At 43.2% G+C, this 23604-nt stretch overlaps 1 protein-coding gene across 1 annotated transcript in view; it reads left to right on the forward strand.

Annotated features, from left to right (window-relative positions):
• Nucleotides 1–18957, forward strand: part of TGFBR2 (transforming growth factor beta receptor 2) — a 58568-nt gene extending 39611 nt beyond the window's left edge. The window contains exons 4-7 of the mRNA XM_054160935.1: nt 3049–3848; nt 5915–6056; nt 14144–14271; nt 18423–18957. Coding sequence (XP_054016910.1) covers nt 3049–3848; nt 5915–6056; nt 14144–14271; nt 18423–18602 — 1250 coding nt within the window. The 3' untranslated portion in view covers nt 18603–18957. The remainder of the gene's footprint in view (nt 1–3048; nt 3849–5914; nt 6057–14143; nt 14272–18422) is intronic.
• The last annotated feature ends 4647 nt before the right edge of the window (nt 18958–23604 follow it).

Below are 23604 nucleotides of genomic sequence, written 5' to 3' on the forward strand. Positions count from 1 at the left end.
TGCTTGTTCTTGCATTTCCCAAGGCTTGAGTGGGATTTGTCTGCTATCTTACAACCTGAGAATGGGCACACCCTTCATCCCTGCTGCTTCAGGTGGGCATGTGCATCTGTTTTTCACTCCCTGCCTTCTTGCTTCCTCCAAGGGAGGGTGCTAAAGTGGATGTGTCACTTTGCAGCAGCGCTGCAGACCGATACAGTGCTCAGGGGAAGTGGCCAAACTGCTCAGCTTCTGCTTTGATTAAAACATTTTCTAAATTCTTTTCCAAGTGACATTTGCAGCATCAACAGTTTCTCTCTTCCACACAGAAATCCCCCTGCACCCCAAGCAGAGCTTTCTCCCGTGCAGAAAGGGGAAGAGCCAAAAGGGCTGTGAAGTCTACTAGAGACTTCTCAGCTGTAGGCCAAAATAGTACAGCCTGCTCTAAGGCCTTATAGGAATGATAGAAAGCCCTCAGACAGATAACCATAACAGTCAAGGAGTGATGGCTTCGAGTGAGTTTCTTTTCAGTTAGAACTGAACATAGAGCCAACTACCTCCAAATGCCTGGATTCATGGGGAGGAATTTGAAAGAGAGCTAATACATCTTGGACATTTTGTCCCTCCATTAGAAAGACATTTGTATTTCATATTTGAAATATGCTACATAGGCTACATATTGCAGCTCTGTGGCAAAGAAAAAGGGCTCAGAAAGCCCTAAAAGGGCATGTTTGTCTTTGTTTAACAGTATACCATATGATATAGATGAGATATTACTCAGTTCCAAGAGCAGAGTCCAACTTCAAGCAGGCTTTTGTGTAGGCAAGAAAAAAAATGGAAACAACAACAAAAGAGAACCCCAAATGTTGATCAAAACTATGTTATGTGATTCTTACACTTCACACTTCACCTTCCATCCATGCCATTGTGGCCAGCCTGCAGCCAAAACTTCAAAACAGCCATCCCACAACATAGTCAGTTCTTGTCTGCTGGAGTGTTTCCCAAGTTCCTTACAAAGCAGATCTGAGAGAAGGAAATGTGCATAGGAACGAGCAATGTAATATTTTTTTTTTCCAAGCAGTGACATTGGACCTTCTAGATATATTCCTCCAGTAAGAGCCTTTTAAAAATTGAGTTTTTTCCTCTCTTCAACACATGGAGAAGCAGAAAGGGTTTCTGTAATCTGTGATGAACTTTCAAGTTTGGGGGTTTTTAATTTAAAAATGTTAAAAGTTTAAAATATACTTCTTTTATTTTTCCTAAGGGAAATCACTTGAAAATAAGGATTTGTGGTTCGTAGAGATGTCAAAGAAAGGATGGGCTTAAAATCGTCTTTTTCATAAATGAAAGAAATTAATTCTTTGTAGGTGCTGCTGGTGATTGCCACTGTTCTGTGGTTGCCAGAAGCATCAGTGCTAGAAAGGCACTTCCTCTTCCTTGAAACCCTGTGAGAGAGGCTAGAACTGAACTTGCTCTACCTCTGGTTGATAAACCTTCCAGAGGAAGCACATCCTGGTTCAAGACTCCGGCCTTCTTCCAAATATAGAAGAATATACTTTTCAATTGTCCTGTCACCTGCCTTTGAATAGCTGATGTTTCCTGCTGTTTGCCAGCTAACTGTGTTTCGAATGGAAAAGTGATTATGAGTGAAATTGGAGGGTCAGAGGTATTGCTTGTTCTAACTGTAAATTCTTTTCCCCCAGCACTTTCAGCACCTTCATTTTGAGAGGCACAGAGCATGGGAAACAGAGGCTTGTGGCTAATGTAGTTAGTGTCAACTTCCCTTCAGGGCTTTATTAAACTTTTGCTTTTCATGCTGACTCATTTGGCCTGGTACACAGACCCTGAGTCCATGACATTGCTGTAAGCATCCATCAGTATGTCATGCTACTAACACAGGACTCTTGCTTAACTATGGTTGCAGCTTCAGGTATCATAGTCCATTCAGGCCTCCTTCCATCAATTCCCTCTCTCTTGGAAAAATAATATAGTACATTTGCTCAGACTCAAACAAATAAGCTGGAAGAGTACATTTCTGTGTGCCCAATGAAATTGGGTTCAGATAAACTCTGACCCTCTGTCATTACCTTCAGAACTAAACTTCCTTTGACACTGTTTATCTTCCCTAAAAAATGCCAAACTAGGTCAATTCTGTATGTGACAGATCAGTTCTCACCTCTAGAATAATATTCTACATTGTTCCCAGATCATATCCCTATTCTAGAATATGTCTCTGTTCTTCTATTCCCTATCCCTCTGTGTTCCACCTAAGAATATGACAGTGTGTGGACTGCACTAGTTGAGGAGTTGGGAGCAAACCATCCGCTGCTTTTCAATAGGGCAGCCAGTGCACAGCCAGCATGTGACACACAGAAGATGTTTTCATTTACATAAAGCCATGTAAGTGGTGCACAAGTGGGTGACACTTCTCATATGTGTCATATGTACCTTATTGTGCCTGCAGGATTCAAACACCTGTGTGCATGCAGGTGTTTGAATTTGTTCTAGCAGCACTCGTTCATGCCCATCAAAGTATGAGAATGAGTTTTGGTTTTCAAGATGTGTATGCAGGCATACATACTGTGCCTGAATATTATTAGCCTGCAGGCTTCCTGAGGATGTCTTCACATGGATCTGACTGAAATATACTGGATCTGGAATGATGACTGAGCAAGTGGGAATTTGCATGCTACTTATTTATCAATCCAGTTCTTAGAAAAACTAATGTACTTAGTGGTCAAATAAGCAGATCTGTCAAGAATACATTGACAGGGTAAGGGCAGGAGACTGGTTATTGTCTTCAGGAAAGTAAACTTTCATCCATGATACATTAAGAGCTTGAGAGAATAACAAAGCTATTAAATTACATTAGGTTCTTGCTCATTCAGGTCCAGCTTCTTAGGAAATAAGCAGACAGGGAAGTCTTGGTAAGTGGAGGCAGGATAGTTGTGCTAATTTTTATTACTGACTGTCATTGGAAGAAATTATATATCACATGCTGGATAAAAATTACAGTTTTTGGCAGCCTCCTGTATCATTTAATGTATGCCCTCCTTCTGTTCTTCTTTCCAGATGACCCCCATAAGCCAGAGGAGAAAGATGAAATTTCCAAAGTAACAATCATAAGCCTTGTCCCATTACTGGTGATTTCTGTTGCTGTGATTGTTATCTTTTATGCCTACCGCACTCATAAGAAAAGGAAGCTCAACAAGGCATGGGAGAAAAATGTTAAGCCTAGGAAACATAACGACTGCAGTGATGTCTGTGCCATTATGTTGGATGATGACCGCTCAGACATCAGCTCTACCTGTGCCAACAACATTAACCACAACACAGAACTGCTGCCCATCGAGTTGGACATTGTTGTTGGCAAAGGAAGGTTTGCTGAAGTATATAAAGCCAAATTGAAGCAAAACACATCAGAGCAGTATGAAACTGTGGCAGTCAAGATCTTCCCCTATGAAGAATATGCCTCTTGGAAAACCGAAAAAGACATTTTTTCAGATGTCAACCTCAAGCATGAGAACATCCTCCAATTCTTGACAGCTGAGGAGCGTAAGACCGATCTTGGGAAACAATATTGGTTGATCACTGCCTTCCACGCTAGAGGAAACTTGCAAGAATACCTCACAAGGCACATTATCAGCTGGGAGGACCTCTGGAAGCTGGGTGGATCATTGGCCCGAGGGATTGCCCACCTTCACAGTGATCACACACCCTGTGGGCGTCCCAAAACACCTATCGTGCATAGAGACCTAAAGAGTTCCAACATCCTGGTGAAAAATGATTTAACTTGCTGTCTCTGTGACTTTGGGTTGTCCCTCAGACTGGACCCTTCTCTGTCTGTGGATGACTTGGCTAACAGTGGACAGGTAAGTTAAAAGTTTGAAGGTGGGATGCATATGTGTGTTGTACTCATTGATCTGTCAGTTCCTGGGATGAAAAGAAGAATAATTCTATGTTGCCAGTATTTTTATATATTTTTTTTAAATGTATATATATATAAAAATATGTATATATATATAATATATATGTCTTTTATATATATGACAGTATTTATAAACAAAGAGGCTTAAAAGAGCCTTAAAACTTAACAGTATGGCAACAGTAAGAAACGTGCAATGGAAGCTTTGTTATGATCAGAGAGCTGCATATGCATATGGTCCTCTTTATGCACTGTACAAGTGTGATGAGCTTGTTGGTGCTGCTGCAAGGCACACAGACATGTTTGACAAGGAGATGCTTCATACTGTGATGTTATGCCACAGCTGGCACTGATGGCATTATAGTTTTATGTGAGTAAACCTGCTCCTAGTGAAACCCAGCACATGTGAAGTCAGCCTTCTATCCTTTGGAGGCATAAGCAGATATCTAGAAGAATAGATAATATTAGAATGATAGATAATACCTTTAAAAGGCTAAAAAAAAAAAAGCCCCTTATGATTATGGCACTTTCTCCAAATGCAAACAAGTCCAAGAAATCTCAAATAAATATAATTGCCCTGTTGTTGCTTTTTCAACTAAGTAACACGGAAGACACACAACTGCTGTACAAGGATGCCAAGGAGATGTTTATGAATGCTTTGAAGATCAAGTTTTTTCAAGTCCATCTCTAAATATTTGCTCTTGTAATGAAAACTCTGGTATAAATTCTGAACATGTGTTGTTAATTAATTCATAATAATTTAATTAGCTATGTATTGATACACATATTAATATTTATATTTTTATATGTAGGTGCCACCAAACTCTGTCTGTTTACACTGACTTTTACTTCACACAGAACTAATATTTTGGTTTAGAACGTTTTCAGGGACAGTTTGTCAGTTAGCAGTGCTCTGCTGAGCTCACAGGAGCCTTTCTGTTGTTTGTGAAATGGAAGTCATGGGGCTCTCTCAGGGACTGTACATTTACTCTGTGGCTGCCTGCAATTGCAGACTCAGTAACTGAAATGATCTTTTGCAGTCCTGCTTACCGCTGGGCTCTGGAGTGGTTGTGGTAGTGAAGTCTACAAATAGCTCATTTGAATTGCAGGTCCTACTGCATTTGTCCTTGTTTGTCTCAGTGATTAACCAGTCTTCGGTTTGAAATTGTCTTTGCCTGATCAAAGACTTCTTATATTTGCAGTTTTTCAAGGGGGATACATGTGTTTTTTACACCTACTCTGTGTGAGTTTGTCATTTGAGAGCAAATTCTGAGTGATCCAAAAATTCTTCCTTAAATCCTTTCTTCTGATAAAAACAGACATTTAAACATTACCTTCTGTAACACAAGGTCATCATCTGGATTTCAGCAAAACTGCTAAAATCATTGCTAAAAATTACTCAGTATGAATAAAGTTTATGTGGAGAGCTTTTCAAACAAAGGGGCTGGGTGTGGAGGGGTTGGTTTGTTTCAAATGTGTGCTTCTGCATTCAGTATTTGTGTATTTGCTTTCTTCTGCCAGGCCTGCATTTACCACTTTCTTTTCTAAGGCTACCATGAAAAGAAACAGCTAACACTGTAATACGCAGTGCAAGAGAATACAATGTGGTTTTTTGCTTATCTGAAAGACAGTCAGTGAACAGCAATTGCTTTGGGCCCAAAGGGCAGAGTTTATCTTTGAACAGCCAAAGAGTGAGAAAGCTTGTTAGTGTCAAAATTATTTGCTTGAGGAACTAAAAAAAGGGCTTTTTGGGGGGGGTTGGGGGAGCTTTTTTTTTTTTCCTTTTCCCCTCATTTACCAAGGGAGGTGCAAGTAAGTTAGTTGCCAGGACCATGCCAGATTCTCCTGGCAGCAGAAAATATGACCTGTGCCAAGTATGGCCTGTATTTTTGGATACATGTCAAATGGCACCATTTCTGTGAAAGCTGAGGCTAAATCACAGCAGAATCCAAAACATGAATTACAATTGCCACTCGTGAGCTCTCTCCAATCTCCTCTCCTGCTCTTCTGTAGGTTGGCACAGCAAGGTACATGGCTCCTGAGGTTCTGGAGTCCAGGATGAACCTGGAGAACGTGGAGTCTTTCAAACAAACAGATGTGTACTCCATGGCTTTGGTCCTCTGGGAAATGACATCTCGCTGTAATGCTGTTGGAGGTAGGTGCCATCTTCTCTCTAAAAGTATGTTTGGACAGACATGCTCTTGTGACTCTTTGGGGAGGGTGTGATTCTTCTTAACTCTTGCCACTCATTCTACTACATCTGGATGCTGTAAGTTATCAGAACTTTAGTAGTATGAGGGGCACATGTGTGTTAGCAGGCTTGATGAGTGAGCACCTGGGGGCATAAGAAAATTTGTTCTTGATTGCTGTGAGGGTGAATATGCTGTTAGGTAGACCACTTTTAAGGATAATCAATGTCTGTTTTTTCTTGTAATACCTTGAGTAGCCATGGATTGACTCAGTCTGGTTAACCTCACTTAAAATGATGGGAAACATAACATATTTTGAAATACTAAGACCAAAAAGTGATAACTGCCTCCCGTTTACTTTTCATGGAATGTTAATTATGAAGCCATCTGAGGACCAGTTAAGTCCTCATAATGGTACAGAAACCCTCCTGCTTTCCCAAAAGCCCCAACTGCTGCTCATCATTTTTCATCCATATGAAAAGGGATGTTTGTTGTGTGAAGTGTAGTAACAATAGACAAATAATTGGAACTGACTCTCAGAACAGCTCCAGGAAGAGCCACTCTGCTTGTTCATATTCAGTTATTTCACTGAAACAAAATCTCCATTTCTGCTTTGCCTAAAGCTTCCCCAGAATTCCCACTATGTGGCTCTGTTATGTGCTAGAAATCAGAAGTTGCTGTTGGGATGTCTGCATTACATATTGCCATGTTTAAAGATTTTCACCTTACTTAAGGGACTAAAGTGAAACTAAGTTACATATAAAATTCTCCGGTCTGTTGGTATTGTCTAACATTCATTCTAACAAAAACTGCTGCACGGTTCAGGGCTCCCACAGCCCTGCTCCTCCAGCTGAAGGAGCAGGGCTGTAAAAGGTAACACTAATGTGGATATTATAGTAGGTATGCTACTATGGTTTGATTTATTACTCTTCCTCCAAAACCACAGAGGATTCCTTTTCATTAGACTTGGCACAGTTGCACTTTGAAAAGCTGGCACAGAGACAAGAGTCTTGCAGGCTAAAGCAGTACATTATGGAAAAGATAGTGGGAAAGCAGACTCCCATGGGAAGATGTGTATAGCTATTTCTTATTTCTCTACTCACATCCATGGGGGTACCACAAGGGTGTCCACTCTGCACACTATCTGCATGGCTGCAACTCAGTGTCCACGTGCAGGCGGGAGGAATGCCTCCACCTCAGTCTCCTCCTATGTCAGACCAGCGTTTAGTCTTGCTGTGTGGGTTGGTCTGTGAGCCACAGATTTGCCCCTGTTTCTGCCCTGCCAAAAGAGCTATGAAGTGAGTGTACGTGCAAATAGCTAGTGTTAGCATAAAAGCATGAAACATTTTTCTTTTCTAGTCAAACATTTCATGGAAAAAGCATCTGGGGCTTCAGGAACTGAACCTCAGTCTAGCATATTCTCTTCCAACCCTGACAGTTCTGTGATATTCCAAGGCAAACCTATCTACTTTCAACTGTCGTGGTCATGCCTGTTTCTAAACACATTGGCACACCCTCAACGTTTCATTAGCACTTTGTAAACGTGGCTGAGGAGATTTAAAACCCAAGAAAAAGGATCTTTGCGCTCTCTCTTAAGCTCTCTCTGTTTCTTGCATTTAGGAACTCACCTTATTAATATAAATATGAGCTGCTCACTGTGGAGTCTTTTATCTTTGCTGATGCCTGAGTCCCTTCCTGTTCATATTTGCTGAGTACAGTGAAACAGAGATTGTGGGAAGAGCAAACCTTATGGCTGCTGTTCTCAGAAGGCAGCTGCCTAAAAGAGGATGTAAAGGGAGTTTCATAAGGAAGGAAAATCACCAGCGTGTTTAGCTAAAGGGGTCTGACCCATTATAACCTTGAGACAAGCTGAAGTCATTTCAGGAAAAGGAAAGATTTCTCTGGCCCAGCATTGCCTTTGTTTCTGAGGTGGAGCTTAGCTCCCACCCACATCCTAGTTTTCCCTATTCATTTCATCCCTCAGTCATCCTCCAGAAACACATTTCTTGAATTTCATTTTGCTCTTTCTGTCATCTTTCCAGGGGCTAAAGTCTCCAGCAAAATCAAAGCAGTACTTGGGTAGATCTGTGAGAAGTGGAACTTGGGCTTAATGTCTTCATCCAGAGCAGTTAAATACAACTCCAAGGATGTAGCTCCTTTAACTGTTCATTGGTACTGAACTGCAGATTTTTCCCCTGGTTCCTGTTGTCTGCCCGTTTTTGCAACCAGCTGGTGAAATACCCTTACAGTGACTCATTACTACAGCTCCCCTCCACTTTCTCTCTCCATCTGTCACTTGTAAGACTCCCTCATCTCCTCCCCAGCTTTCTGAGGAGCTGCCTCTACTCACCCAAACCTTTCTTTTCTTCCTAAGCTGTTAGGCACTGAGGGAAATGACCCCTGTATAAGCCAGCGTAGACTGACCTGATTGCAGCCAGCCTTTCCAGAAGAGCCTGAAAGATACAGACACTGTATCTGCAGGGCAGGCTTGGCTGTGGTGTCAGCTTCCTGTCACTAGAGAAACTTGTAGCAGCTTAAGGGACAGGAGTGGCAGTCTAAAGCTGAAACAGCAGCATTAGCAATTTTAATTAGGGAGTGGAGCATGGCGGGGGCTGGGGGGAGGCTAATTGCCGTTCAGCCCCATAAAGGTACAGTGACTTATTTTCTTTAAAAAGGGAGTTTTTAGGATTTATTTGTGAGTGTGCAGGTGTTCACTAAATGTGGGAGGCAGTGGAGGCAGGTCCTTTCACTACAGGAGCTTTGTGAAACAGTCTCCAGGCTATGCCAGGCCTTTTCAGTCAGCAGACATTTAAACAAAAACACCCAGCAGCAAATCCGTTCTGCGAGGCTGCCGTAATAAATAAGCAGGTGGAGATCGGCTTTCAAGGAAGGCCATTGCTGTTCATTGTTACCGCGTTGTGCTAAATATGGAGAAGCAGAAATGGGGCACGAGGGAAAGGGAGACAGAGGTAAAGATCGAGTTTGACTGATTTTTCACCAGAGTATAATTTAAGAGGCATATTTAGAAACTCAGCAATGCCACTTTGGGGACAAGTTCGACTGCTCCACTCTGCCATTAACTTGGTATTTCTTTCAGCGCAACAGCTGTGCACCAGATGCTGCACGTTGCAAAAAATACCATTTTCATCTCAACCACTTGCCTTCAGTGACACAGCTTTGGTGACTGAAGCAAGTGTAATTTCCCTGACAGCCTCCTAGAAAGAAAAGAAAACCATCTGGTTTGTATCAGAGTTGCTACGGGTGGGGAGCTGTAGAGGGTGGCAGGGGAGAAAGAGAGGAAAGGGAACTTATGGATACATGGAGGTGGTGAAGAAGGTGAAGAAAACAGAAACCCCTCAGAAAACAGTGATGATGCTCATAGAGTATTTTACTGCCTGGAGTGGTATCTGGCTTTGGTATAGCAGCAGGGCTTTGTTTGAAGTGGCTGCCTTGGTTTACCAGAGCTGTATTTAATGTAAATAAAAATACTGACTAATCTTAGGCTTACTTGGAAAGAACCACATTTTGGTAGCTAAACATTTGAGCATCCTGTACCTTGTGAAATGCTCAGCTTTCACCATGTCGTTGTGAAGAGGTGACAGTTCCTGGTGGCAGGGATCATTCTGGTAGTGTAGTGGGTCTGTGCCTGTGAATTGGGCCCTTCGGTGTCTGCAGCTGGTGCCTCTGCCTCTGTGGAGCAGAGCCCAGTTTGGGCATGTCTGCACTGTTCTGGCTTGTGGTGGCATATAACCGTGAGCTGGTACATCCACATGGTACAACATCACCCCATGACAGTAACTCATGTCTTAGGAATTCTCTGTGTGTCACCACAATAGTATGTGTAAGGCAGCAAGTGTGTCCGTGTGAGCAGTAGGCAAGATCACTGCACTACACTCCTGTGTGCACTACACTCCTGTGTTGAGTGCTGGTGCATTCTGTTGCTCTACTTTCCCACTTCAGGATGCAGCACACAGTGAGTAAGAGACTGTAACTGTACACTGATAGCAGAGCACATGCACTTCCAAACCCTTGGAAGACTGGCTGTGTCTTTGATCATCAAATGTGAAGTCACTTAAAGCATGTCTGTGCAAGGGAAACTGCACAGTGAGTTCATTCATCTCAACACAACCTCACCCTTTCCAGCTAGCAGCTGTTTTCTGAAGGAGCAGAATGGTGAAACCTAGGATAAATGTAAAGTAAACATTTGATAGCTCCTGAAACTCAGTGATAAAATGGCTCTTGAGTCCCTGCATAATGCCTTTGTGCAATGGCTAAGTAGATCCACCACACAAATTTTGCAGATACAGTCTGCATGCATGCACACAGGCGAGTGTATGTGCATGGGCTGTTGCAGTAGTGCCACCACCAATTTATCTCTTTTGTGGCTCTCCCCGTGTATAAATTCTAAATGGAGAGATGTTTCAAATTACTATAAAGCTCCTGAGCACAACCCCACTGCTATAAACTGTACTTCATAGTTGATTTTTGGTGGTCTCCTTCCACTGCACTCCGGCTTTGTAGACGCAAATGACCCTTCCAGCATGAGTAGGCTCAGAAATGAGCAAGACAGATCACAAGAGGGAGTGTCAGCAGTGTTTGTGGGTGTGCTTTTCTGACCCAAAGGAACAGAATATCACTGCAAAGAAAGAACTTAGAGCAGAAAAAAAGAAATTACGAGTAAGGCATATTTTTCATGAGGAACTCATGACCAGATTTTCCAAAGCATTCATCAGGAACAGCAAATAAGTTTTCCATAATGTCTCTGTTCAGGGCTAAAATCACAGTCCTAGCCTTTCTGAAAGTTATGGTCAGGCCAGTGGCAAAGGAAGCCAGAGGTACAGCAATTACTAGTGCAAGGTAGCACACAATCATAAAGGTTAAATCCTGAAGATTAAAATTGAAAGAATCCTGCCATTACTGAATGCTAAAGGTAGCATACCTCACAGTACATGAGGTATTTATGGTACCTCTTGTCACTTGGTGCCTGGATGCAATCAAAAGAAACATAAAAGATCAGCATCTGTATACTGCCATGCACAAGCAGCTAGGCACAAACCTGCCTTAAAATGGCTTGTTACATCTACTGTAGTACATCAACATGATCCATGAGTAACTCCAACTATTACTGCAAAATGCCTGACACCTGAGATTCCACAGCATGAGTGTGATTTACTGTGAGAGGATTCGATTCGGTAGGCTTTGCTTTCTAAGGGAAAGAAAAAGCAGATAATAAATAGGAAGAAGATGTTGCATGCTTTTCAAACCAAATATATTACTATAAAATTATTACAGTGAATTGGCATCTGGCTTCAATTTCTCTTTCTTTACCATTAAAAAAACCAAACAAACCAACAAACAAAACAAAACCAACCAAAAGCACCAAAACCTTGTTTATATTTGGAAGAAGAGTACTCATAGCATGGAAAGAATTTATCAAACAGGAAAAAAGTATTACAAACCCCTTGATTCTCTGGAGGGATTTCCCTTCTCCCACTTGAACCATTTCATGAACTTGAATGGCCTTTGCATTAAGCTCAGTGAGAAAGAACCAGTCAGCACCACAATACCAGATTCCCTCTGTTGAACATTCAGACCCCCTGACTGCTCATACTGCAAAGTCTTAAAGCTTTGGCTGGTGTTCATGACAACCACCATGATCAAATTGTGACTGATGAAGACGGAGCAGGGAATACCCATATAGGTCATGCTATTTAAATTTTCTCAGCAAACTTCAATATCTTTGTAAGCTTTGAAAGGTGGACATACTTGCTTTGTAGTCATTATGCACACACTGCACAGGAGTCCAAATTTGACCAGCAAGATGGCAGCTTCCCAATTAAGTTATACAACTGACATCTTGTAAATTTACTTTGGCTGAGTAATCTCTAATTCAGACTGATGTAGGTGAAACTGGTATGACTTCTTGTAGAGGAAGGAATGCAAAGCAGACTTGAGTTTTAAAGAAAGTAATTTATCTATGAGAAACTAGGATTTGTGTTTTGGGACTATAACCACTTTCCAGAGTATTGTGTGGACAGCATGCAGTACCAGACAGTTCAGGAGAAGGAGAGAGCACTTTGCAGGAAGCATCTGTGAAGCGGTCTGCCGCACTGCCCACAGAGTTGTTTGCAGCCAGTTCTCTGAATGTTGCAGCACAAACTTTAATATACCTTCCAAAATCTTTATTGTGTCTTGGCTATTCTTTCTAAGCATTGGAAATGTCCTCATTTTTGCTGTAGCCTACAGTATTCATCTCCTGGCCATCACAAGGAGAGGCTGAGGGAGCTGGGGTTGCTTAGCCTGCAGAAGAGGAGGCTCAGGGGAGACCTTATTGCTGTCTACAACTACCTGAAGGGAGGTTGTAGCCAGGTAGGGGTTGGTCTCTTTTTCCAGGCAATCAGCACCAGAACAAGAGCACACAGTCTCAAGCTGTGCCAGGGGAGGTTTGGCCTGGATGTTAGGAAGAAGTTCTTCACAGAAAGAGTGGTTGGCCATTGGAATGGGCTGCCCAGGGAGGTGGTGGAGTCATCATCACTGGAGGTGTTTAGGAAGAGACTGGATGAGGCACTTGGTGCCATGGTTTAGTTGATTAGGTAGTGTTGGATGATAGGTTGGACTTGATGATCTCAAAAGGTCTTTTCCAACCTGGTTAATTCTATTCTATTCACATAGAATTGAGATCTACAGTCTGAGTTTTTGGAGAAAAGCCCATGTTTTGGTTATGTTGGATATTACCTTGTTTTTATCATGAGACAATCAGAAGGATTCAACCTGCATTATCTTGATCATGACTTGTTTTCGGTATTTTACCATATGACCTCTTACCTTTCTCTCCAAGAAAAACAAAGCCAAGCTTTAGAAGCTCTTCCCATATTTTCTCAGAATTTAATCTTTGTTATCACCCTTCTCAAAGCTTCCTTTTAGCCTTTGAGAGGAGTGAGCAGCACTGGACACTGCATTCGAACTTCACTTGTAACATTACAGAGCAGTACTGTGTCTCCTATCTTTGTTCACCTCTCTTTACACATCTTCTGGGCACTCACATGCATCCTTCAGACTGCTTTGTAGATTGCACTTCAGTTTTTCTTGCCTTCCATTAATTCCTAGAAATAAGTAAGAGGCAGCAGAACAGGCCAGCTTCATAAATCTTTATCTAATACTAGCAAGTCATTAGGCCTGTGAGTAAAGTCTCCATCTGTTCCCAAAGAAACCACGGCATTTTCTACACTGTGTCAGCATCTACTATAATATTTCCGCTCTCCAAGATTTCTTGAGTTTTCTCCAAGGGTCCCATATGTCTGCCTCTTCCTTTCTCTCTCCAAAGCAAAGAAAATATGCAACATGCAAACAAAAACTAGAATGACAGCGAACCTTTCAGGACACAGTGCCCCCTGCGTCACGAGCCAAAACTGACCCATTTTTGGGAAAGAGGCCTAAAAAAGGAACAGGTTATTGCATTCTACAAGGGAACATGGCTCAATCATAAACAAGGGTGGCATAGCAGCTTCCAGCACTGCTCCTTACTGTATCTTTATTCTTTTCAAGCAAACGATTACTCCTAGCAGTCTGATACATTAACATCTATCATGACTTAGATAGATTTCAGTTCATATTTCAGGTGGTAAGCATGTGTAAACTTCAGGTCATCTGAAGGGGGCCAAAGTAACTAGTTGTTGAAAGCCTGGCTCAGGCAAAACTTACCTTTAAGCTCCTGTGTTTTTCCTCAGCATGGATTGAAAGGCTCACAAACCATTACAGTTACTCTGCTGCTCTGACTGTTGCTAATATGATTATGTATTAAAGGATTTAAATGAAAATTGTATAGTTGGCTAGAAAAGTAAAAGAGGGGGATTGGGTATGTGGGAGATACACATTTGAAATGTTTTTGAAAATGCCAACTGGCTTTGCTTTGTTTGGAGCTGGTCAAGCAGAACAGTGGCACTGAGCAGCTAATCAGTAGCTCCTACTCCTCCAGAGAACAGCCAGCTCCCTTTGCACTTGGCACCAACACAACACAGCTGAATACCCTTGTGTTTGCTTATTCTCTTGGCAGAAGTGAAAGACTATGAGCCCCCATTTGGCTCAAAAGTACGAGAACATCCCTGCGTGGAAAGCATGAAGGACAACGTCCTGAGAGACAGAGGGAGACCTGAGATCCCCAGCTCGTGGCTTAACCATCAGGTAAGAGCACCACGTGTGAGCAACTGGGAGCCAAACGGCACATTTAGCTGCTGCCCAAAACCCGAGTCTTAGCTCCGTGCCCTGCCTGAGAGGTTGGACCTCACTCTTTGGATTAGAGCGCTTGTCAGGCAGAGACACTGGTGCCACCTGTGGTTCAGACACCGTAGTGCTCTGCACCGTGCTTACCCCAAAGCCCTGGGATTTCTGCTGCCCATTAGTGTAATCTAAAAGCAATCAAAATAAAAATATTGGAAACCTGAGACCCAGCAATTATCCAGACAGACACAGAATAATTAGGGCCTCAAAGCACACTGTGTGCAGGCTCTGAAAGGTCAAAGAGAGCAACTTTGCACATAGGCCTCTTCAGCAGAGAAAACAAATCTCACTACTTTACCACAGAGCACAGTCATAGTTGTATCCCAGCTGTTGACAGATCTAAGAAAACAGGAAACAAATCATCAGCAAACCAAACTGGTTTTATTCAGGTTGAATAGACCATTTCCCTTGCATGTTGCAAGGCACTCTGTCAACTTTCCCCACTGATGGACATCATGGTAGAGGGTAGGAGAGCTCTGCAGAGGGACCTTGACAGGCTGGACAGGTAGGCACAGTCCAATGGCATGAGATTTAACACATCTAAGTGCCAGGTTCTACACACTGACCGCAGCAACCCCATGCAGTGCTACAGGCTGGGGTCAGAGTGGCTGGAGAGCAGCCAGGCAGAAAGGGACCTGGGAGTACTGGTTGATAGTAGGCTGAGCATGAGTCAACAGTGTGCCCAGGTGGCCAAGAAGGCCAATGGTATCCTGCCCTGTATCAGGAACAGTGTGGCCATGAGGAGCAGGGAGGTCATTCTGCCCCTGTACTCAGCACTGGTTAGGCAACACCTTGAGCACTGTGTCCAGTTCTGGGCCTCTCAGTTTGGGAAAGATGTTGAGTTGCTGGAACGTGCCCAAAGAAGGGCAACAAAGCTGGGGAGGGGTTTGGAGCACAAGCCCTATGAGGAGAGGCTGAGGGAGCTGGGGTTGCTTAGCCTGCAGAAGAGGAGGCTCAGGGGAGACCTTCTTGCTGTCTAAAACTACCTTAAGTGGGGTTGTAGCCAGGTAGGGGTTGGTCTCTTCTTCCAGGCAACCAGCACCAGAACAAGAGGACACAGTTTCAAGCTGTGCCAGGGGAGGTTTGGGCTGGATGTTTGGAAGAAGTTCTTCCCAGAAAGAGTGATTGGCCACTGGAATGTGCTGCCCAGGGAGTTGGTGGAGTCACCATCACTGGAAGTGTTTAAAAAGAGACTGGCTGGGGTGCTTGGTGCCATGGTTTAGTTGATTAGATGGTTTTAGGTGGTGGGTTGGACTTGATGATCTCAAAGGTCTTTTCCAACCTGGTCTGGTCTGGTCTGGTCTGGTCTGGTCTATTCTATTCTATTCTATTCTATTCTGTTCTATTCTATTCTATTCTATTCTTCCTAGATTTCTCAGTAGGTGAAACTGAACAAAAACAAGCCAAAGACTTGAATTTCTTCACCTATGCCCTGAGTGTTTTTATCAGGAGAGATAAAATGAGAATTGTACCAGAGAAGAAGTGAGGTTTGGTCATTCTTATCAGTGAAATATGTTAAGTGATCTTTACAGAGAAAAGATGCCTGGATTTAGATACCAAGTAAAATGATCACAGATTTGGACCTAGGTGTCCTGCACTTGACTTCAGAGACTTTTACCCTGTGTCAAACCCAGATCTCAGTTTGCCCTCAGTACAGAGCACCCCAGGACCATGTTATCTACACTTGTGTCACCAGGATGGGCACAGCCAGCTCTGGCAGGGTTCAGCTAGGAGTCTAATGCAGGAAAGGATGCCTCATAACGTATTCACAGGACATTTAATGAAGGCAGCTTTAATTCCCTTCATCTGAATCCCTTCAGCATTTCACCCTGCACTATCTAAAATGCAGTGACACATTAGCTTCTGCGGGGCTGTGACAATTTGCAGCAGCTGAGGATCTGCTTTGAACTCCATAGATGCTGCACTTACTGTAATGGCTCTTCCATATTCATTTCCTTCCTCTGCAGTCATGTTTTTGTAATGAACTCATTATTCATTGTGATAAAATTCTGGAATGGATTTACATATTGCAATTTCCCCCTCCCCCCTCCCCCCCCCTTAATGAGATTTGTGGCACTATTGATTTCAAGTTAATGTTTAATATTTAATTTATTGCTTGTAATTTCAATGCCAGCAGAAAACTAATGTTATTTGTATATAGACAATAACACTCTGCTATTAACATTGACATCAGTCAACATCAGCAATTAGGTGAATTATGCAATTAATGCAGTGTTTTGGTGGGGTGGTTTTTTTTTAAATGAGAAGTTTAAGATAAATCCTGCTTAATGGACTTTTAGTTTCCTGAAGCAAAGCACACAATTTCCTGACAAATGCTTCATGTTTATAAAATGTGTTACAGAGATGCATCTGGTCTTTGCTCCTGTAAACATGTGCCTCGGCTTTGAGATAAAGGTTAAATAGTTACCTCTGAGAGCGATGTGTTTGATTGCCATCAATATATCACCTTACAATCAAGCCTTTTATGAATTCCTTGCAGACTGCCTATGTGCAAAGGCAGGCCACAGTCCCACAGACTCTCAGAGTTTTGTTCACAAAAACCCAAAACAAACAGAACTGAGGCACCCAAAGGCATGGGTTGAGCAGGAGGTCACATTGTCCAAGAATTCTGGTTGGTTTTATTTTAAAAAGCCCTGCTCAATTTTATATCACTAGTCCAAAGCATCATTTTGGCCATTAGCACAAGTAAAGCATCATTTGTCCATTGGAATGTGCTGCCCAGGGAGGTGGTGGAGTCACCATCCCTGGTGGTGTTCAAAAAGGGATTGGACATGGCACTTGAAGCCATGGTTTAGTAGTCATGAGGTGTTGGGTGATAGGTTAGGATGATCTCTGAGGTCTTTTCCAACCTTATTGATTCTATGATTTTTTCTTGTTATAAAGTATCAGAACATCTGAGGGGTGGGTGTCAAGTGGAGGAGGCCAGTCTTTTTGGTGGTGCGCACTAATAAGACAGGAAACAACAGGTTCAAGCTTGAACATAGATGATTTTGCCTCAACATGAGGAGAAGCTTCTTTACAGTGAGGCTGACGGAGCACTGGAACAGGCTGCCCAGAGAGGTTGTGGAATCTCCTTTTCTGGAGACTTTCAGTCTCCACCTGGATGCATTCCTGTGCAGACTACCTTAAGTGATCCTGCCTTTGGCAGGACGGTTGGACTCGATGATCTCTGGAGGTCCCTTCCAACCTCTAATGTACTGTGATAAACCTAGAAATGACACTACCAACTGAAGTGCTGAAAACACTATAGTAGGGTTTCGTTTAACAGAAAAAGGAGAGACCATGAAGCACCTCCAGGACACATGTGAATAAGCTCCTGAATTCAGGTCTCACCCAAGGGCTTTGGCAGTGACCAGCCCTATTGTGGTAGTTTTAGGCTGTACCTTTAAAATTTTCCACAGACCTTGAACAGAAAGTGGTAAAATGTAAAGAAATTGCTACTGCATGTGAAAAGGAAAATAATGATCAGTTCTAAACAGTCCATTGGATGTATAACAGACATAAGCTTGTAATGAAAACTCTTTCTCTCTCTCTCTCTTTTGGTTTCCTCACTCTGGGAGGCACTAACTTGCTTTTGCTTGACCTTGGTTGTGTTCTTTGTTTTGCATGAGTATCCTAACAAAATAACTTTCTGCTCTTTTCCTTTTGTGTCCAAGGGGGTAAAGGAGGGGGGCAGGGAGTGGGAATTGGAATTAACCAGGTTGGAAAAGACCTTCGAGATCATCAAGTCCAACCTAAGGGAAGGGCAACAAACCTGGTGAGCTGGTGAGCAAAGCTGGTGAGCTATTAGCAGCTCCCCTGGGTTTTGGCCAGGGGGGTTCTTGTGCTGTTTGTAAATTGTAAATACCTGTAAATATTGTATATTTTGTATATATTCATTGTATTTCATTGTAGACTGTAGTTTTGCTCGTAAATAGAGCTTTCATTTGCTTCCAAGCTGAGCTGGTCTGGCAGTTTAATGGGTGGGGGAGAGGTGGGATGGAATTTTCAACCCACCACACCTCTGATGGCTGCTTTCCCTGTGCTTCCTGCAGGGCATCCAGATGGTGTGTGAAACTCTCATTGAGTGCTGGGATCACGACCCCGAGGCCCGGCTCACGGCGCAGTGCGTGGCAGAGCGCTTCAGCGAGCTCAAGCACCACGACAAGCTCTCCGGGAGGAGCTGCTCCGAGGAGAAGATCCCCGAAGACAGCTCCGTCACCACGGCCAAGTAGCCTGCATCTGAGGGCTCCAGAACACAGGGAAGTGGCTCCTGGATGCGTTCACCTTAGCATAGGAAGAAGTCTTTAATCAGTGCCTTGACTTGCTTCCTGGAGGACTGAGGCTCTCACTGCTCCCTTTAGGCTCTGCCTCTGAACAGGGAGGTGTATTCATGGGAGTTAAAAGCCAGGGAGTAGGTGTCATACCCTAGTACTGGCTGCCAGTGTCGTGTCTTAGGAGGAGCTATGTTTGTTAGCACTTCTTCAGGAACTGAGATTTGAAAATAGCCAATAACATTATGCACTTTATTAATACCTGTGTGTAACTATGAAACTGCTATTTTAAATATATATATATATATACACACACATATATGTATATATAAAATGTGTGTATATATATCTATATACAGCCATGCTCTGAAAAAAAAGAGAGTAAAAAACAAACAAACAAAATGTGCTTCCAGGAAATTACCGGTGCACTAGAGGACCCTCCCCCAGAGGGAAGGAGCCTGGGAAAACTGGCATAGCATGACACCAGCAGTTGTGCACTAAGCATTCTGCCAAAAAGATAGGAATAATGCAATAAGAAGATGGTTCCAATGCATGTGCTGTAACCACCTGTCTGTGTCTCTGCAGTTCACAGCTGCAGGAGCAGTGTCACAGCAGGCAGGCCAGTTTGGCTTTGCAGTTGTACCTACACAGTGCCATCTGCAGCACATTTTGGAAGGTTCAGGGATGCATTTTCCCTCTCACCTTAGCCCCAACATCGTCACGGTCTCCCAGAAAGGGGATGCAAGGAGGTTGGTCCCTTCTACATGTGTTTCTATGCAGAGGTCATTAGAATTATATGTTTATTGCTTGGAATTCATGCTGCTTGCAAGCAGAGTGCAGACTATCAGCAGGATGCATTCTCTCCTCCTCCCAGCCCCACCCCCAAATCATACAAAACAAGGCAGGGCCAGCAATAATCCAAGCAGATGTTTTATATTTGCTGTGCATTCTGAGTGCAGGCAGGACTGGAGGGGTGTTTCCTTCCTTTTACCCTGTGTTGTAAGAACAAACTTTTTCATCCTTGTACAGCACATCTAATTGCTTGACACACCACAGTCTGACTCTTCCACACTTGCTAGAGAAGAGACAAGAGCTGATGCCTTTATTTTTGCAAAAGGAGGCGAGGGAAAGTGTAGCATTAGGTTGAGGTGCCATGGTCTAGTCATGAGGTCTGTGGTGACGGGTTGGACTTGATGATCTTTGAGGTCTCTTCCAACCTTGGTGATACTGTGATAGTGAGGGCACATCCTGCTCTCAGCACTGCTTGTGTATAGGGCTGCCCTCAGCAAGTCAGCAATTGACAGAAAGAAAACCAACCCCCCAAAAACCCCTATTTATTCCAAAAGGTTCCCTCAGATGTTGCTTACAGTCTTTGTCTTAAACACCTCGGAGAACTGAGTTATCACATTGGGCCTATAGAAATTATAATGATGTGTTTAATCGTTGCTAAGAGTTTTGTCTCCTGGAGTTTTGCAGTGATTTGTCCACTTTTTTCATCCCCTGTGGCATGCGAGCAGGCCTTGCCTATTATCAATTCAGCCAGCACAAACCAGGCCTGTACAGATGTATCTGGTGCAAGCTATTAAATCCCTTTGACTGATAATTATCCACGGCTCTCTAGATGTTCACAGAATCATGGAATCAATAAGGTTGGAAAAGACCTCAAAGGTCATCAAGTCCAACCTGTCACCCAAGACCTCATGAGCTCTAAACCATGGCTACAAGTGCCACGTCCAATCCCTTTTTGTGTTGCCACTGAAGTCAATAGAGATCATGCTGATTCAAATAAGAGTTTATGATAGCAAATTATTTTATTTGAATTGGTTTTGTATTTGCCTTTCCTCCCCCCCCTTTTTTTCCCACCTCCTTTTTCACCAAACTACTCAGAAGTACTTAAAAGAGCAGGGTTAAACCTCTACAGCCACAGTGGAATTCAGAGGATGCTATGTCAAATCGTATAGGGTGGTGTTTGGGGGAGGGGGGTGTTTCTGACTCTAAGGGTGATGGGCAGAAGTGCAGGACTGCAGAGCAAGGGCAGCAGTGGTGGGACCTTCTCCCTGTCACTGCCTCCTTGGCTGAGGGAATGTTGCAGCCCGTTTCTCTTCCTCCAACAACATTGAAAGTCAAGGAATTGCGTCTGGTAGTTCCTGACAATACTGACATTTTAATGTTGTTTTTCTACTGCTACATGTAAAGGAAAACAAAAATTATTCTTTTAAGGAGTATTTCACCTGTACATCATGTATGAAATAGGAATGTGAACAATATATACTCTTGTATATCAAAAGTTTCAAGCACTTAACTTGCTTTGTAAACAGTTTTGGGGTTCGTTTTTGGTTTTGTTTTTGTTTCTTGGTCTGTTTTGTTTTGTATAAATCAAATGTTTATTGGAGCAAATAAAATAATAGTGCCTCAAGTTTGTCTTTCATCTCTGGAGCATCCAGAATAGGGAGAGGGCTCTTCCTAAAATGAGCCCCACCCTAAAGTGATTCAGCCTGAACGTCATGCTCTGTGTGGCAATGCCTTTTGTGTGTGTCCTGGTTTTCGAATTACTTCTTCCCATGGTCTTCATCCTGCCTAGCAGCAGAACAGCACTAGCAGATACCCAAAGCTGCTGCCCCTGCACTGTAAAACCTTCACTGGTCTCAGGGTTGCTGAGTTCTCACTGCAGATAAGGCCTTAGTTAAACATCAGTTATTTCAATGCTTTCATATTTTTAAGTTGATACCCCTTCCCATGGATAACATACAGAACATAAGCACCCTTCTTCTGCCCCTCCCTCACCCCCACATACCCCCCAGCTTAAGCGTGACTTACTTAGATTCAGTCTAAGCTTTTACACAGGCTATGGTCCACCACTGCCTGATGTAGGAATCCATTTCATACCTGTTTATTTTAGGGATTGTCTTTTGGTTTCAAAACTTCTACCTGGCTATAGTGAATGTCTTCTTTTGAACATTCAAGAGAAGATTTGTTAAACAGGCACCCATTCATGAGCTGAACAGAACTGCAGGATAACCAAGGCTGGCAGGGACCTCTTGTCAGCCCTGTGCTTGCTGGTCATACAGTCCAGGCTTCTGTTCAAAACAGGCAGCTTAGATCTTGTTGAATTTGAGTACATTCAGCACTAATGATTTCACAGCTTTTCTGGGCACCCGTTGCTCCAAACAGAGGAACAGAGGAGGCCATCCTCCTCCTCAGCAAGTATTAACACTGCAGCCTTCTCTTGTTCCTTCAGCAACAGCCTGGTACAAAACAGCTCTCAGCTTCCCTACAAGCATGCAAAGCCTCACTGCCCACATCTGTGGTTCCCAGCAGTGCCCTGCCGAGCCCTAGGCAAGTCTGGCCTTACTGCATTTCTTGGTGCAGTGGTGGCAGTGCATCACCTTCACTAGTCTCCACTCCTAGTACTGGCTGCCTATTGGCAAAGATCTTCAAGTGCTGAACTGGATCAAACTCAAGTGCTTTCAGTGTAAGGCAAACAAGTGGAGGAAGAATTATTTCACTGTGAGGGTCACAGAACACTGGAATGGGCTGCCCAGTGGGGTTGTGGAGTCTCCCTCTCTGGAGATATTCAAGACCTGCCTGGATGAGTTCCTGTGTGATCTGGTACAGGTGATCCTATTCTGGCAGGGGGCGGGGTTGAACTGGATGATCTCTCCAGGTCCTTTCCAGCCCCTAACATTCTGCGATTCAGTTGCAAAAAATCAGATATAAAGTGTATAAAGAAAATGTAGCAGGCAAACTCCACAGACCTGTCAGTGCTGAAGAACACACTATCCTTGAAATAAAGTACATTATATCCTTCAAATATTTTCTTCAATTAAGGATTTTGCCAACTTTCTTATCCTAAATACAGTATTCAAACCCTTCTACAAGAAGCTCTTCATGTCAACCAGCATTTTATTTATCTTTTATTTTATTCCAGGGCAGTGGTAGGGTCACCATCCCTGAGGGTGTTCAAGCAGCGTGTGGAGCTGGCAGCTGAGGACATGGTTTAGTGTCAACCCTTCAGTGCTGAGTCAAGGGTTAGACGGGATGGAGGTGGGGGTGGATGGACTGGTTGGACTGGACTGGAGATGTTTGGGAAGAGACTGGATGGGGTGCTTGGAGCCATGGTTTAGATGGTGTTGGGTGATAGGGTGGACTCGATGATCTCAAAGGTCTCTTCCAACCTGGTCTGGTCTATTCTAGTCTAGTCTAGTCTAGTCTATTGCAACCAACTATATTCTGTGATTCTCTGACTGTGACAAAGTACATAGCAAGGAGGCTCCAGCTGTGCAAGGCAGAAGGGAGTTTTGGGTTTACTACTGAATCATGCAAGGGTCTATCTAAACTGGACGGCATTGTTAGCTGGTGCAGCCTGGTTCTCTGTTGCCAGATCATGTAATGGGGATTTCACTTCTTTCTAGGATACCCCAGCTGCTACTGCAATAGACATGGATAACAGAAGAAAAAATGACCCAGTTCCTGAGGGGAGGGAGAAAAAAAAAAGATAGACATTAAGACATTGTCATTCTGAAGGCTCCTGGAAACAAACGGGGCCACATGTAGAACACCTGAAATCTTGTCCTTTGATCAAACCAGCTGTGCTAGGACCCAAGGGCTTCCTTTCCTTCTAGAGGAACATTGATTGTTTCTTGATCCTTAGCTCATTCTTTCTCTCTTCTTGTTTGCCTCTTGTTTGTTTGTTTAGTTTTTATTATTTTGGGGCAGGGGGAGGCTAATGTTTTTAATAAAACACTGCCTATGGCAATTTTTCCCTCTGACCATAGAGATGGAGTGCATTCTGTCTGCTTCTTGCTCCTGAGTACAGGTTGGCTGCATTCATGCTGTTTGGTACTTGGCAAAGATTCATGCAAGTGGCTGCCCACCACAGGTGTGTTCAGAACACTCCTGCTGGGGGGTGGCTACCAAAAATGCCACTCATACCCTAGGTTAGTGTAAATGAAGCACCTCACAA

The sequence above is a fragment of the Dryobates pubescens genome, chromosome 4, assembly GCF_014839835.1.
Source record: "Dryobates pubescens isolate bDryPub1 chromosome 4, bDryPub1.pri, whole genome shotgun sequence".
In the NCBI taxonomy this organism is placed as follows: Eukaryota; Metazoa; Chordata; class Aves; order Piciformes; family Picidae; genus Dryobates; species Dryobates pubescens.